Raw genomic sequence first — 14,990 nt, forward strand, 5'->3', positions numbered from 1 at the left:
ATTTAGCTACACGGTTTAATTAAAGGTGAAAAAGCGTTGTCATAGTTTGTCTTGATTTTAATCTGTGCATCAAAAAAGCTACAGTTTCAATGAGGCTGTAGAGACTTTGAATTCACACTTGACATGTAGATGTTTAGTGGGCTCAGGACCCCCAGGGGCCAACAGGTTGGAGGGTTGCTTCAGGACTGGCGTTGTACATTGTTGACCCTTGATCTCTGACCCTTCTAACTCCAGTAGTAGAGATCGTGGTTTACAGAGTGGTTGCAAATGTTTAATGCTGTAATCACCTAGTTGACAATTTCATTATTTTTGTTCTGGGTTCAAATAACCTGCCACGCGGTATCTGGTGACGTTTAGATGTTCTCCCCAGCGTTGCATGCGATTTCCTCTCAAATCTCCCAAAACGTACAGCTTGAGCAACCCTGATGTGGACTGACGCCTGTCCAGAGATGTTTTTCATACTTCCACTACAATTTGTAGGGAAAAAACGCCTTCTAAAATCGTGAATCATTTTTCACCGCAGGTGTGCGTGACCTACGTGATCTACGCACATTAAATTGTCCGTTTGACGTGCTGTGACGCTGCAAATCGCGCCATAGAAAATTTCCAGGAAGGTTGTGATTGCAGGCTAGAACTAGAATTTTTTAATTTTTTTTATTAAATATCTTGTATAATAAAGACATATGTAACACTGCAGTCTCTCCAGGAAGCAGAACTGAATGAGCATAATTCGTACGCTGAAATTATTGAGAAAAGGTATTATGCGTCTTTAAAAGATGATTGGCAAGTAAATCTCGCAATTCCTACGTTTTTCATAACATTTCTCGCAAATGATTGGTTCTCTAGAAAATAACAGGCGGGTTCTGCCTTCACATTTCTATACCTCTGAAGTTCATCATCCTTGCTCTCTATTGAGGGCCCGTTTTATTTTTAACCTATCCGCTGTGATTGGTGTTTCTTGGAGCCAATCGCAAATGTTCGCACGTCAAGCGTGCTATGACTAACGCCAATAGAGAGGCTACAATGGTGGTGTGGGCGGCAACCTTGGGAGATTTGGCTCACTCACAGCGCTAAGGTGACCCGCACTTCGGACGGTCTTTAGAACGGTGCAACAGTGTGTGGTCTTGGTGCAGTAACAACTATATAGCCAGCAATGTCTCTCTCCAACAAACTCACCCTGGATAAGGTGGACGTTAAGGGAAAGAGGGTGATTATGAGGTGAGGAGCTTGTGCATGGATTCATGTTTTAAGCGGTCGTTTCAGGGAACGACCTAATCATAGAAAGAAAAAGTTAACATCAGAAATAGCACACGGTACATTTTGGCAAGAGTTCCTGATGAACTGTAGCAACTACGAGAGGATGTGAGTGAGCTTACTTTCACACTTGCATACTTGAGAAAAACAGACTACCCACGTCTAAAAAAGCTAGAAACACATCGTTTTGGTTATGTAGTATTCGTCAGGTGTGCTTATATGGAATTAACAGAAATAATAGATTTCCATGTCTCTCTTCGGTGCTTTATAGTTCATTTATAAGACAAATGTATTGACAACTCATTAGCCGCGGTTTCTACTAAATCTTAGCCCATACACATTTTCATGCGCTACGCGAAGCCTGGTACCTTTTTATAACGCAGGCGTACAACTGGATGTCCGCGGATTATTTTTTATTTCATCTCATCTCTTGTGGCGCATCCTGAGTGACTTCAGTATGAGGCCGGGGCGGTCGATAATTTACACTGGACCTGTTATCAGCAGCCGCCCATTCGAGCATCCGGCATCCTTGTCATTTTACTTTAGTTTTAATTGTACATGTTTTTCGTCACTCCGTCAGTTTTATGCGAGCTGTCGGTGTTCTCATTTTAACCAGAATTGCACGAGGAAAGACGTTCTGCTGTTTACGCATCATTTTACTTTTCCGCAGTGACCCCGCCATGTCTTCCGGGTTTCACGTCCTCCCAGCCTACTAGGCTGATCAAGGATGCTCGCAAACTCCGTGCCTGTGGTTCCATTGGGTGTAAGCGGTGGAGGAGAAGCAGTGAAGGGGCTACTGTTAGAAGATGTAGTCGTAAGCTTGCAACGGCGTGTTTTTGCCGTCCACGCCCCGCGTGGTTGCGTTAGGCGGTGCGATCAAGTGACTCATAGATGCCTGCTGCATGAGTACGTCCTCGTTAGGCCGGAATGATGTACGTCGCTGAGGATTTGGTGGAAGAAACTGCTGCTAATGGGGTCACAGGTGAAGAACCGGACTCCCTGTCAGCCTACATCGACCTTCAAATAACAAGGTCACAGTAATATTATGCGGCGTTGCCATTTGCAATGTAATTACCACAATACTAACACTGAATAATATGTCGATTGAGCTACGTTTTCTCAGCTTTTAATTAAAGTAATCTAACTTTCTAGTCATCTTTTTATATTTTTCCATGATTTTTAAAGGTGAAGTTTGCGCAGATTTATTTATGATATGATACAAACAAGTAATGCAAGTATACAAAAATAAGTGTAAGTATATACATATTTATAAATCGTAATTATTAACCGTCAACATGGCAATTACGAAAAAAATCCTAAATGTTACTATTTTATTTTTTATTGCGTCATGGGTACATTGCACAAAATCTTGAAGGTCTCTAGGGTAGTCATGGTTTGAGCACTTCATTAAAATATGGTATATAGTCTGACTAAAGACTCCAAAGTCACAGTAAGATGTTTCTACTTTGTTCCATCTAAGGAGTCGGCACATCCCCCATCTCCTATTTGTATACAATTAAGCCTTGACCTTATGGAGTCATGTAAATTAGAGCCCCAAATCCATCTGTTGGGTTGGATATTCGGATTTGATCCAGTTCTGTAGTTGGCGTCCATGTAGCTTCCACTGCTTCAGTATATCAAATTTCTCATCTATTTCCTTTGCATACATGATGCCAGGGCATTCAGATTTTAGTCTTCGGTTCACCCCAGGTAATGCTAAGATTCTATCATTACTGGGTGCTAGACTAGTCATGTACAGTCCTGACTAACGGTACAGTGCAATGAGTATGCAAAGCAAACCTTCAGATCACATCGACAGTTCTCAGTACCAAATGATAAAGGTGTATAGGATCTTTTTATAGATATCTATTTATATATATATATATATATATATATATATATATATATATATATAAAGAGAGAGAAGGGATTAGCAAATCAAAAGTGTATGCTGTAAGAGTGATGCCCCATTCCGTTTTGGTAATTCCTTATTTGTCAGCTAGTCTATGATATGATGTAAGAAACTAGAAGGATGTTAGCTTGTTACAAAAAGGAAGCACAATGCATTCCTGCCCTTGTGTTTCCAGTTAAGCCATCCAGGTTAATTAACAGTAATTGTGTATTATATGATGGAGCTAACTGTAAAGCCCATGTGTGAGATGACAATAATACAAACAAGTTACTTTTAATGAAATGAATGTATTGTTTAATTGATTTTGCAAGTGGAATTTTCCTTGCATGATTTGTAAAGCACTTTGAGCCAAACATTTGGGTGAAAATGTGCTATTTAAATAAATTTGGTTTTTGCTTGGACTTGGTATTCAGCATATTTATTAAACTTATGGATGGATAGCAAAAATCCATATTCTGTTGTAAGTTTTGACATATGGAACCCATCCTGTCTGCATTAGACTTCAGGCAGGAACCAACTGCAGACAGGACAAGTCATTAGGACAACCCGTCAATACCAGTCAGCTCAGCCTGCACATTTGAGAGATAAAATGGGATCCCAGTAAAAAACAGCCATAATGTGCACATGCCACACAGATACTGCCAAAGGTGGGATTCAAGCACAGCTTCATTGAGCTGTGAAGCAGCAGTTCTAACCACTCAGTACCCATTTTTCTGTCATTTCACTTCCTAACTTTAATTTTTGCTTTTGTGTTAAGAAAATCTGTTACTTTCCATTAAACAGGCTAATGATTTATTGATGGTGAAGGTGCAGAAACTCTCACAGTGGCAGTATGATTTTCACCTGCTGTAGAAAATGGCATGATATTGTGTGTTCTCTTCAAAATTAGTCTGTTTTGGAACTCTTTTAGAAAAGAGAATTAGTAATGGTTAAATTGGAGGATTGAATACACTGACTACTTTGAAGCAATGGCTTCCTCCATTGACTATATCTGAATAGACCCTAAGGGAATATTTACTTTTCTGGCAAACGTAAGCATAAATGAATGGATTGGATGTGCCTCTTTCCGTAAATATTTTATATAGGGCCATTAGTGATGATCAGAAGGAAATTGTCAGACTTTTAGTGTTTTAGACTGTCTGACTAAGCTGATATTTGACTGTTCTATACAAATATGGACTTGAATGTTGCAGTCTATACACGTATGGCAAAACTGATTGATGACCCTGAAGTTGTCACATTAGTACTTTTCCTCCCAGCAGAAGCACACTGGCATTCTGATTCAGTGTTTTGTGTATGTTGCCATTGGGATCTGCTCTAGCTTTACACGCTCACAACAGGATAAAGCAACAGCAGTAGTAGAGATGCACAAACTGACAGAAAGTTCAGTCTTCTGCTTCTTTTAAATCTTTGCTAAGGTGTAGTAAAAGTTATTTACAAATGGAATGGCATGTTTGCAAAATCACTGGGTTAATCAGTTGCTCAGGACTCTTTGAGTTAGGAGCAAAAACCATGCTGAAAACGTATCGGTTGGTCACACAGTTGTTTATTAAAACTTTGAACTTTATTGAATACCTTTAGGATTAGAAACAGAAGGCATTTTTCAGAAGATAGATTCAATGTCTGAATGTCTTGACCTTATTTTATATTAAAACCACTGCAGGATGGAGCCAGTTTTAAAGAAGATGTTATGTATACATGTGAGCTGCTTGGTTTTGTGTAAATAAGAAAATAAACGGAATGGTTTTCTTAAGAATTGCACTGCATCTGCGTAATCGGCAGCTCAGTGCTTGTAGATTTGCTGTGATGTTTTTGTGTGGGAGTTACAGAGCACAGTAGACTGTTGCATAATTTCCTTTTTATTTTTATTTATTTATTTTTGCAGAAGGAGAGAAGACATTGAAACCATGTAGTATGGCACGTTGCTGTTTCTAAAGAGCACACATAAATATGTTTTGGCTTGCATTGCATACCATTTTGCTTTTTCAAAAATAAATGGAAATGGGTGGGGGGGATGGAGTTAACTGGATGTTATCCAGATGGGATGTGATTCATTGGCATTAACTACTTTAAGAAATGATTTCAAAATAAAGTTCCATCTTCAGAGCCTTTTGTAATAGTCAAATATAGTGTGTTTGACCACAGGAAGGAAAATGGAGTAAAGAAAAATGTTAGAAAAAGTTGGTTGTGCATACTTCTAAAGCACCACACCAGATTATACAAGGTTCCACAGTTTTTATGCTGCTGCATTTTCTAATAACGAGGTAACTGTCTTCTTTAAAAACTTGAGTCCTAAGTATTAACAAATTCTTAATCATACCTGTCGCTATATGTAACGGATCTGGCAAGTTAACTTCTGTTACTTGGCTTGTTCTTTTGATATTTGTATGGTTAAAGATAAAAGGCAAAAGAAGCTGTAAATGACTCAATAAAAGAACTATACCACTGATAATTAAATTTGCAATATTATAAGATGAAGGATTTAAAATATACGTACAATATTTTAATATATTACCATATGATTTTCATAGGGTGTTATAAATTGCTTTAATGTGTCACGGTTGTACAGGTTATAAAAATAGTATGTGTGAGAGATATATATATTTTATATAATTTTTATAACACGATAACAGCACAAATTAACTTGCAAGGTTCCAAAGTGTGTATTTAGTTATTGAAGATCTTGTATATATTGTTATATAGAAATCTATTGTTGGGTGAGGTGCTTTATTATCTACATTGCCAATAATGTGACATGGGCAGGCTTGGCAAGAAACTTTAACAATTGTACATCTTCTTGGGCAGATATACTTGTACATTTTCCTTCATATATTTGAGTTTAAATAGTCCTAACCCACAAGCAATATATTTGCAATTACATAAGAAAAATAAATAAAATGTAAAAATCCAATAATTTGAGCATCAAACATAGAAAGCACAGCAGTGTCCTCCTTTACAACATGTTTTTATATCAAATTTTCATATAGAAGTGCTTCAAAAATGATGAAAGAAAAGTAACTGTCACAAAAGGGGCAGAAATAAGAGTCTTCAATAAGGAATGATGAGCTGCGCAATGAGGACCCAAATGACCAAGCAAAGCAAGGGGAAGGTGCAAAGTGCATACAGTGCTTTTATTAAAACCAAAAAATCCAAACAGTGTGCATAAACAGTGCAGTGTTCTCAAAGTGTTTCAACAAATAATCCATAAAAAAAAAAAAAAATCCCAAACGTTTTAAACGAGAGGGTGATCCGTCCCTTGAGCGCCGATCCTTTGCTTGACGCAGGACCCCTGACTGCGCTGACCTCTCTCTTTGCCAGCCCGCTCGTCCACTGTCTTTTCCCCAATGTTGTTCTCACTCTCCAAGCCTTGCTTTCTTTTTCTGTCTCTTTCCTTTCTGTCTCCCTGTGCCGGCCCTTTCTTATACGGCTCCATGGGTGCAGCGTCTCAATCGCGCACCGCTGGAAGCTGACAGTCACTTCATCATGGAGACTGACGCAGAGAAATGGATTTAAAAACTGGACTCTCTTTTGAAGCCACTGACCGGCTTACCACATATATATTGAAATTTATTTATCGGTGGGGGACTTTGGACTTATTACAGAAACTCAGTTAAGTACGTAAATAAATAACCTTTCTGAAATATAGATTTAGGGTGGCTAAAATGAAAGAATAATCAGACATTTTCTTTCATTTATTTCTAAGGTTTTGGAACAAATACTAGATGGTTATAACATATTAATCACAGATTGGTCCTCAACACTGACTAAGTACATGCCCACAGCCCCTTTCCAACTTAAAAAAATATTTTTTTTTTGGTTATGGAGACCAATTGTGACTCACCATCACTCTCTCTGTTAGTTGGATTGTTTGGACATGAAAGAAAAGTAACCATTTTGAGAAGAATAGGCCTTTCCGATACTCAAACTTGTCAGTCTGCATTTAATTTTAGCAGGACATCATCTAGTGGATTTTTTTTTTAAGCAATCTCTCGATGTGCTACTATCCATCGTATTACTTGGTAACTTATTTCACATGTCTGTGGTTGTCTATGTAAAGAAAAAAATTGTAATATTTGTGCAAAATTTACTGCTAACCAGCTTCTATCCATGCCTGTAGTCTCGTTGATGAACTTGTTTTAAATTAAAATCTGGGATCTACAGTACTAATTCTCTTAGATAGGACAGATGTGTTAAAATTACTATCATTGAACTGCATTTGCTTAATCTAAAAATATTAAACTTTAACTCTCCTTTTTTCATACCCTGTAGTCCTGAGATCAGTATAGTCACTTTTGCGGGGTTTTTCAGGTGGTGGTGGTTTTGTTATTTGTAAGCTTACTAGCTTATACTATATATTATTTGGATCAGCCCAATCATTTTTATATAACAAGACATTTGCTGGCTTCCAGTGTGTTGAGGTTACCGCCGCATGTAATTTCTGGAAGATAAAAAATAAGGGTTTTATATATGTAAGCACTAACTTGCCTGAGTTTAGAAAAGTACACTGCACCGTGTCATGCCAGCCGGCTCCTCCCAGGTTTTGAGCAGTATGATACCAAATACAGATCTCTGTAGAGAAGTTCACTCTTGCAAACCAAGAGACTGGATACTCTTACTGGACAGAAATTTGTTTGCTTTGATTGATTGCCATTTTAATCAAAATATGAGTAGGTTGTTCGTGGAAGTATTGTGCAGATACAGTCAGCTTAAATTAACAGATGCTTCAAGGCTAGAATTTAATGCCAAGTTTACTAATTCTGGTAAATCTTTATGTGGTTTTTGTAATATTGAATGTCTCATGGGTAACACCTCTTTTCTTCATGCCAGTTCCAGTTCACACAGTATGTGTACAATTAATGTATATTTTACCTCATCCAAATTATTAGAAATAACAAATTCATCTATTATTCCATCTTCTTAACCCCCCTTCACAGGGCAGCTTGAGTCCATCCCAGCAATCATGGGGTGCAAGGCAGGAACAACACCTTGACAAGGGTGCCAGTCCATTGCGGGATGACCATATGCATATGTACTACAGCCAAATTGGCACCCCAAATTCAACTAATGTTCATGTCTTTGACTCTGGGTGAGAGCCCAGACAGACACGGGAAGAGCATGCAGACGTAAAGCAGTGAACACCCAGAATGCAAACCCTGGTCTGCTTACTACTGTGCTGCCCAGTGTCCGATTCAGTTTAGATATGTATAGCAAGTATCAATAAGTCAATTATACATCATGGGAAGACAACCTGATCTATAAGAGAAAAAAAGTAAAATCTTAGATATTATGGAGAGACTGTCTCTGAAGGTGTGCATTATGAGTGAAACTTAGTAGTTTTAGCAGAGTCGTCACAGTAAACATCCAATACGCAAAATATTGGAGTAACTAGAATACCTGTGTGAGTGCAAATCAGAAAAGTTGGTCATTTAATGCACAACGTTTTTGTGAAGTTTTCTCAAGATATGGTGAGCAGTTGTCTGACTGATTCATAACTGTAGGGTATGTGATTTGAGGAAAGATTTAAAAGGCTTAAATTTTATTGTTTATTATTAAATTTATGAAAAGGGAATGAATAAGAGCTTGCCATTTTTCATTTGAATTTGTAAAGATTTAGATCATATTTCCTGTAGTTAACTCTCATTGAAATCTTGTACAACGAAGCAGCAGGGACAAGAATCATGAACCTAGAATCAAACCTTTTCGTTTGTTAATGAAAACCTTGCCTCCATTATTAAACATACATTCAGATGAATTTATAGAATCTTCAATTAATATTTTTGATCAGTTTCAAATTCAGAATATGGTTAGATTACATAAATAATTTTTGTACAGTTTAAAAAGTGTCATTGTGTTTGCTTTTTTTTTTTTTTGCATTAGGCAAAACAAAAATATTTTTCATACTAGTTGATTTCCTTTTACAGTACCGCCATCCAGTAATTTTCTGTACAAGGTTAACTTTTTTTTTCTCTTTCATCAGGGTTGATTTCAATGTCCCCATGAAGAACAATGCAATCACAAACAACCAAAGGTAAGAGTAGTGTGGTTTATATGGATGTGTGTTTACGATTGCTCCTAAGAACAGCAGATTTCTGTATGAGAGACTGAATATTTCAGATAAGTGTATACTTATCTCTTATGTGTATCGGTGAAAACAGAAGGTATTGTTCATTTATCTCAAAGTGTAGCAGACATATTATTGACTGTGTTAGCAACTCATTTAATTTAAACATTTTTAAAGGAGTAAATATAACAGGCTACCAGGCTTACTGGGTAGTTGACTTCATTGAGGTACCTCTGGTCCACAATGCAAATGAACAGTAATGTATTTTTAAATGAAAATTGAATTGGAAATGAGGTACTGAGTGTTACCATGCTGAAGGTGTTATTAGATAAATAAGCATACACATAAGAAAAAATCATTTCACCTTATGTATAAATTGTCATTATTCATTTTTTGTAATTGAATCCTTTATTGTAAATGTTGCAGGGTCATTAACATTGAAGCCTGTTGATTCAGAGAGACGTATGCATCCAGTGGTCATTTGAGTGCTTCTTCTGTCTATCGTTGTTTGTTACATTTAATGTTTGACTTCTTCACTGTGTGCATTTGTATTTTTCTGTCTGTTACCACTAGACTATGTTTGCTACTCGGTGGGAGGCACTTAAGCAAGAATTACATTGTACTGTGTGTGCATGAAAGTAAATTTAAACCTGGAGTGTATTTTGTGCAACTCTAAGGCTGTAAAAATAATAATTTTTAAATTGTTGTTTATATCTTATTTCAAAATTATAAGTCCCACTTGGTAATATAGCTAGTGAATATACAGTATGTAAGGGGTGATTTTGGCTGGCTGTATGATTTAAATGTATTAAAAAAAAACAAAAAAAAAATCAACAAAAGGCCATGCTGGCTAGCAACTGAAGTATGAATGGGGTTAACTGACCATTATATGTTAATTTTCCAGAGTTGCTTGTTTTATATACTTTTTCAAATGGGTAACTGAGCTTGGAGCATATGAGTACAACTGAGTAAAATCTGATTTTGTGCTGTACAGGACTGAAGTTCTCCCACTAAAATTTTGTAGCTATTTCCCCCCTATGTGTAAGTCTCAAGTGTTGCAAATCTGATGCTCCTGACTTGTGTTTGATTTCCTTTAACTCCTTACATCGTCACCAGACATTGTTGGCAACACAGCTACTTTTAGAAAGGCACAATATTCTCAAACCATCTTAATCCATTTCAGTCGTGGGGACCTGGAGCCTGTGCTGATACAAATAGCGCAAGGCAGAAACCAACTCTAGATGGAGTGTCAATCATGATTAAATATACTCAAATACAAAGATAACACAAATTCTGTACATATGGTTTGTGATAACTGACATCAGTTTTTGCTTTTACTTTTTGTTTCATTGAGCAACATACATCCTTTCATAATGTGCTTCTGTTTTGCTAACATTTTCTTCAGGCTTTTTTTATTGTGGTTTACCAAAATAAAGATTCTTATGCACCTCATAGAATCAGTTGGTCTCTTTTTTTTGAAGTAGAGATCTTACTTAAATCTAGCTTTATATCAATGTAGATTATAGCCCACTTTTTTTTGTACATGATCACTTTGAGCTACCTGTTTGTTAGCAGGGATGTTTCTTGGCTTTCACCCTATGCAGTGGATGTCTCTCTCTTGATTCTTTTTCCAGGATGGTCCAAATCAGGGAGCAGGATGTGACTTGTGAATAAATACGCTGTAATGCCAGACAAATTGTGTGTTGCTGCAGTTTTGTCAGCTAATGCGGCATGTCTTGACAGATGGTTAAAATGTAGTGGGGATCCAGTTCATTCATTTTAAACTTTAAATTAAACTTCATAAATGTTAGGTGCTTCAGTTTAAAACAAACTTTAAAACTTGACAGTTTTGACTGACCCATCCCACTATGGCTTTTCCCTTTTTTTTTTTTTTTTTTAAATATCTGATGTATCAAATATTTATCATTCTTTGTTCATCAAGGAAAGTAAGTAGTCTTCTTGATATTTATTATCAGTTGAGAGCATGTTGTTTATTCCACAGCTAATATGCATTAAATTGGTCAGCATAAGATAATCTTTCTCTTTCTCTCTCACTGTACTTGGGTCCCAGATTGCATTTTTTCATGTCTGGTGTGGATTATGTGTAGAGTTAGTGTAGTTGAAATGTTGTTAGATGTATTTTGCCTGTTTGTCTGCAAAGGCTTTTGTTCTTGATTGTCCATGTAAGACATTTAGCTGGTTTTACAAAAAATAAAATTTGAATACTAGCATGGGGAAAAGACAGAAACGTTTTTTGTAAATTGTTTGATTAAAGCATCTGTACATTATGTATAATAATTTGGCTACCTTAATTTTCACACCAGTATTGCTGCAAACTTTGAGCATTAGTACTTTAATATTTAGGCCTGTGCAATATATATATATATATTTTTTTATTCAGCGGTTTTTATTAGCTCTTTGAGATTAACCTAAGATTTGTATGTGAGCAACATTTGCATTATTTTCTCTTACTATTGACACTTGGGTTAATATTTTCTGAATTAGCATAATTTATGATTTTAAAACAAATTATTGAATCTCTTTAACACATAGGAGCTATAATCCTTCATAGTAACTCTAGGACAAGTCTAAATGTCATGTCCTAAAATAGATTATGCAGGGAAGCATTTAAGAGTGCTGGTAGGGCTCTGTTTTTGAAGTGTAAAATATTATGCTATAAGAATCTTTTGAAATAAAGCCTGTCACGGATAGTATTGATATAAAACTGATTAACAACAGTACTGACACAAGTGCAAGGGTGGCAATTAATAAAGTTATTTGAGTATGCTAAAAAAAAAAAAAGAAATGTGGGTCTGAATTTGATCTGTGTTGTCAGTGTCAGGCTAATTGATCTGGAGTAAGGTATGTATGGAAAGCCTAGTGGCCCCAGAAAGAGTTTTTTATCAGTACTGTAAAACTATGAGATTAGAGTCCATTGAAGTGTTTAATGTATGTTTGTGTCCTTTTATAGCGAGTATTGCCAAGCAGAAAAAAATGCTTTCCTTGCAGAATGACTTTTGCACACTATGTGCTATAAGTATATGAGGTGTGTCTATTAAATAACAACACTGATTAAATAACTTGCCTTTATTTATATGTATTACAAATTTAATGCTTGTCCCGTTCAATATACTCCCCATTTGCACTAATACATTGCTGCAGTCTTGTTTTCCACTGGTCGAAGGCATGGAGCAAATCAATTTCTGTCAGCTGTTTTAACACATATGCTGTTTTCTTGTTTACAGCATCAACTGACTCAAAATGTGTCCCTTTAAGCACTGATTTAACTTTTGGGAAAGATAAAAGTTGCACAATACTAAATCGGGCGAATATGGAGGATGTTCAAGTGTAGTAATGTGCTTGTTGGTCAAAAACTGCTTTACAGAAAGTGCTGTGTGAGCAGACGCATTGTCCTGGTGAAGAATGAAACCCTTTTCTCACAGTTGCGGCCGTTTGTTTCTGACTTTTTCTCTTGGCTTTATCAAAACTTCCTTATAATAACGCTGGTTAACAGTTGCGCCTTCTGGAACTCATTCTTCCAAAATTACACCCTTGGTATCGAGAAACACAATGAGCATGGCTTTGAATTTTGACGAGCTTTTTTCATTCTTGGTCCAGGGCGTTCATCATCTTTGACATTCTCATTTCCCTCGCTGAATCTTTTGTGCCACTCGAACACACGCACACGAGACAGGCAGTCATTCCCATAAGCTGTAGTAAGCATTTGAAAACATTCTGTTGGTGTTTTGGGCAGTTTTACTAAAAATTTCAAATTGATACTTTGTTCAACTTTTAAGCTTAGCATTTTGTCGGCACACTACAGAAAACACAACCAAACTAAATGGCAACTCACAATCAACTGAACGTCCTAGAGTGTTGCTGCTTGTCATGCAGGTTCAGATATGTTAAGGTCACCATGCATGCAGTTATAACCGGCTCTGACTGCTTTGTTTACTGGGTGGAATCCCAGTCTTATTTAATAGACATACCTCGTATTGCTTATATTAATGCTAATTAAGGCTTACATTCGGCAAGCCATCCTTGAACCCACTTTTCTCTAAATTTTATGGCAAAGAGCAAGAGACATATAAACATTTTGAGTTACTTGTAGGAATGGTGCAAAATGCTAAATTCTGAATTATTTTTTGTACTTTTAAAGATGATTAGTTCCAAGGTGAGTAATTAAATGTGTGAGTGGTTGTGATAACGTTGGTTCTCAGGTGCTGTGTCTTGTCATATTTTTCTTGTATCTGTGTAACAATGTGTTACATTTTTGTACTTTCCTGCTACAAACAAATTTCCGTCAGATATAATAGTCTATCTACCTACTTAAATAATGGTGCAGGAGCAAGTCAAACATGAACCAGTAAAGAATAAGGCAGGATAGATAGACAATAGATTTGATTTCTTAAGGAACATTGGTAATGTAATCTCTTTCAATTACCCAAGATGCCAATGGAAAATTGTAAAGGAAACCAAAGGATCTTCTTGTGCTTCCACACAATTAAAAAAAAAAAAAAAAAGCAAATTCACATCTTAATAGATTAGAAATGGAGAAAAGTAAATAGGGAATGTAAGTCTTCCATTTTTTAGAGTAATGTTTGACAGTTTTTTTCTATAATTTTATAATAAAACCATTTTTAATAAATATTCTTTGGCAAATGTCTTTATATGAACCATAACTGAAATTAAGATTTTAAAAAGGAATATCGGCAACACTTGAGCATATATAATATACACACACACTCACAGATCATTGACAGACAAAATGGACTATAAAATATTGCACCTCTTAAATACTGAACAGAATTTATTTTTTTTTTTGGGTGAGCACTTGATTGTAACTTGACAAGCCAATGGGACTTTGCTAGTCCTCTCCCTAACTGCCCCCTGTTCTCGGAGATGTGCTACAGTCTTGTGCATGAGCAGTACTGTGGTGTAACATATTTCTGGTGCTTCATTTATTATATGCAAATAATGCTGACAACTAGTTCAGCAGACCTTCAAACTAATTTTGTGTGTGATAAGTAGGTGACTTATGACATCTTAACTATTGTTAAACTTTTGACATTACATTTTTAAGTATGCCAAATATTAACCTAGTAAATTTCTACATTTGATTTTGAAAAGGAAAAAAGATGCCAGAACACATTAACAAACCTAAAATACCATTAAAAGTATAGATGTAAAGTGGCAACCGCAGCACAGGAGATGCAATAAGCCTTCAGACACACGGTACAAAAATGTTCAAAACAGTAATTAAACAGAATACTGAAGCAACATATTTGATTGTCATATTTAGAATTGTATTTCAGTAATAAAATACTTCACAGCACAGTTATATCTACTCTTAATGTAGCAGACCTATGTGTGACCATTGACTACATCCCTTAAAAGAATGCAACTTAAACAAGCTGAGCTACTAGTCATTTTCCACAAGAGGCTGGTCAATCCAGAAAGGGATAACTGAGACTACCCGTGTACAGCTGCTAGTGTACAGTGACAGTGTTGGTGCAGGCAGTTACCAGCTCTGTTCATGGAGTGTAATTGTGTTGATACTGCTTTGGTTGAGGCACACGAGTGCAAATGTGGAATGGGTAACTGAACTGCATTGAAGTGGAAGGGAACAATCTGACTGTTTTTCACATTATTGATGATTTTTTTTTTTTAATTACTGGTTTCAGTAAGTATAGCGTATTCAAGTACATCAGCCTATTCTTGTTTACCAGATATGCCATGTAAAATGTGTTCAGTACCCTTTTA

The 14,990-nt window shown here is 36.3% G+C and overlaps 1 protein-coding gene across 1 annotated transcript in view; it reads left to right on the top strand.

Annotated features, from left to right (window-relative positions):
* Nucleotides 1–1,065: 1,065 nt before the first annotated feature.
* The window catches only part of pgk1 (phosphoglycerate kinase 1), a 43,763-nt gene continuing 29,838 nt past the window's right edge, over nt 1,066–14,990 (top strand). The window contains exons 1-2 of the mRNA XM_039766402.1: nt 1,066–1,218; nt 9,144–9,194. Coding sequence (XP_039622336.1) covers nt 1,154–1,218; nt 9,144–9,194 — 116 coding nt within the window. The 5' untranslated portion in view covers nt 1,066–1,153. The remainder of the gene's footprint in view (nt 1,219–9,143; nt 9,195–14,990) is intronic.

This window comes from Polypterus senegalus, chromosome 10 (assembly GCF_016835505.1).
Source record: "Polypterus senegalus isolate Bchr_013 chromosome 10, ASM1683550v1, whole genome shotgun sequence".
Taxonomy (NCBI): domain Eukaryota; kingdom Metazoa; phylum Chordata; class Cladistia; order Polypteriformes; family Polypteridae; genus Polypterus; species Polypterus senegalus.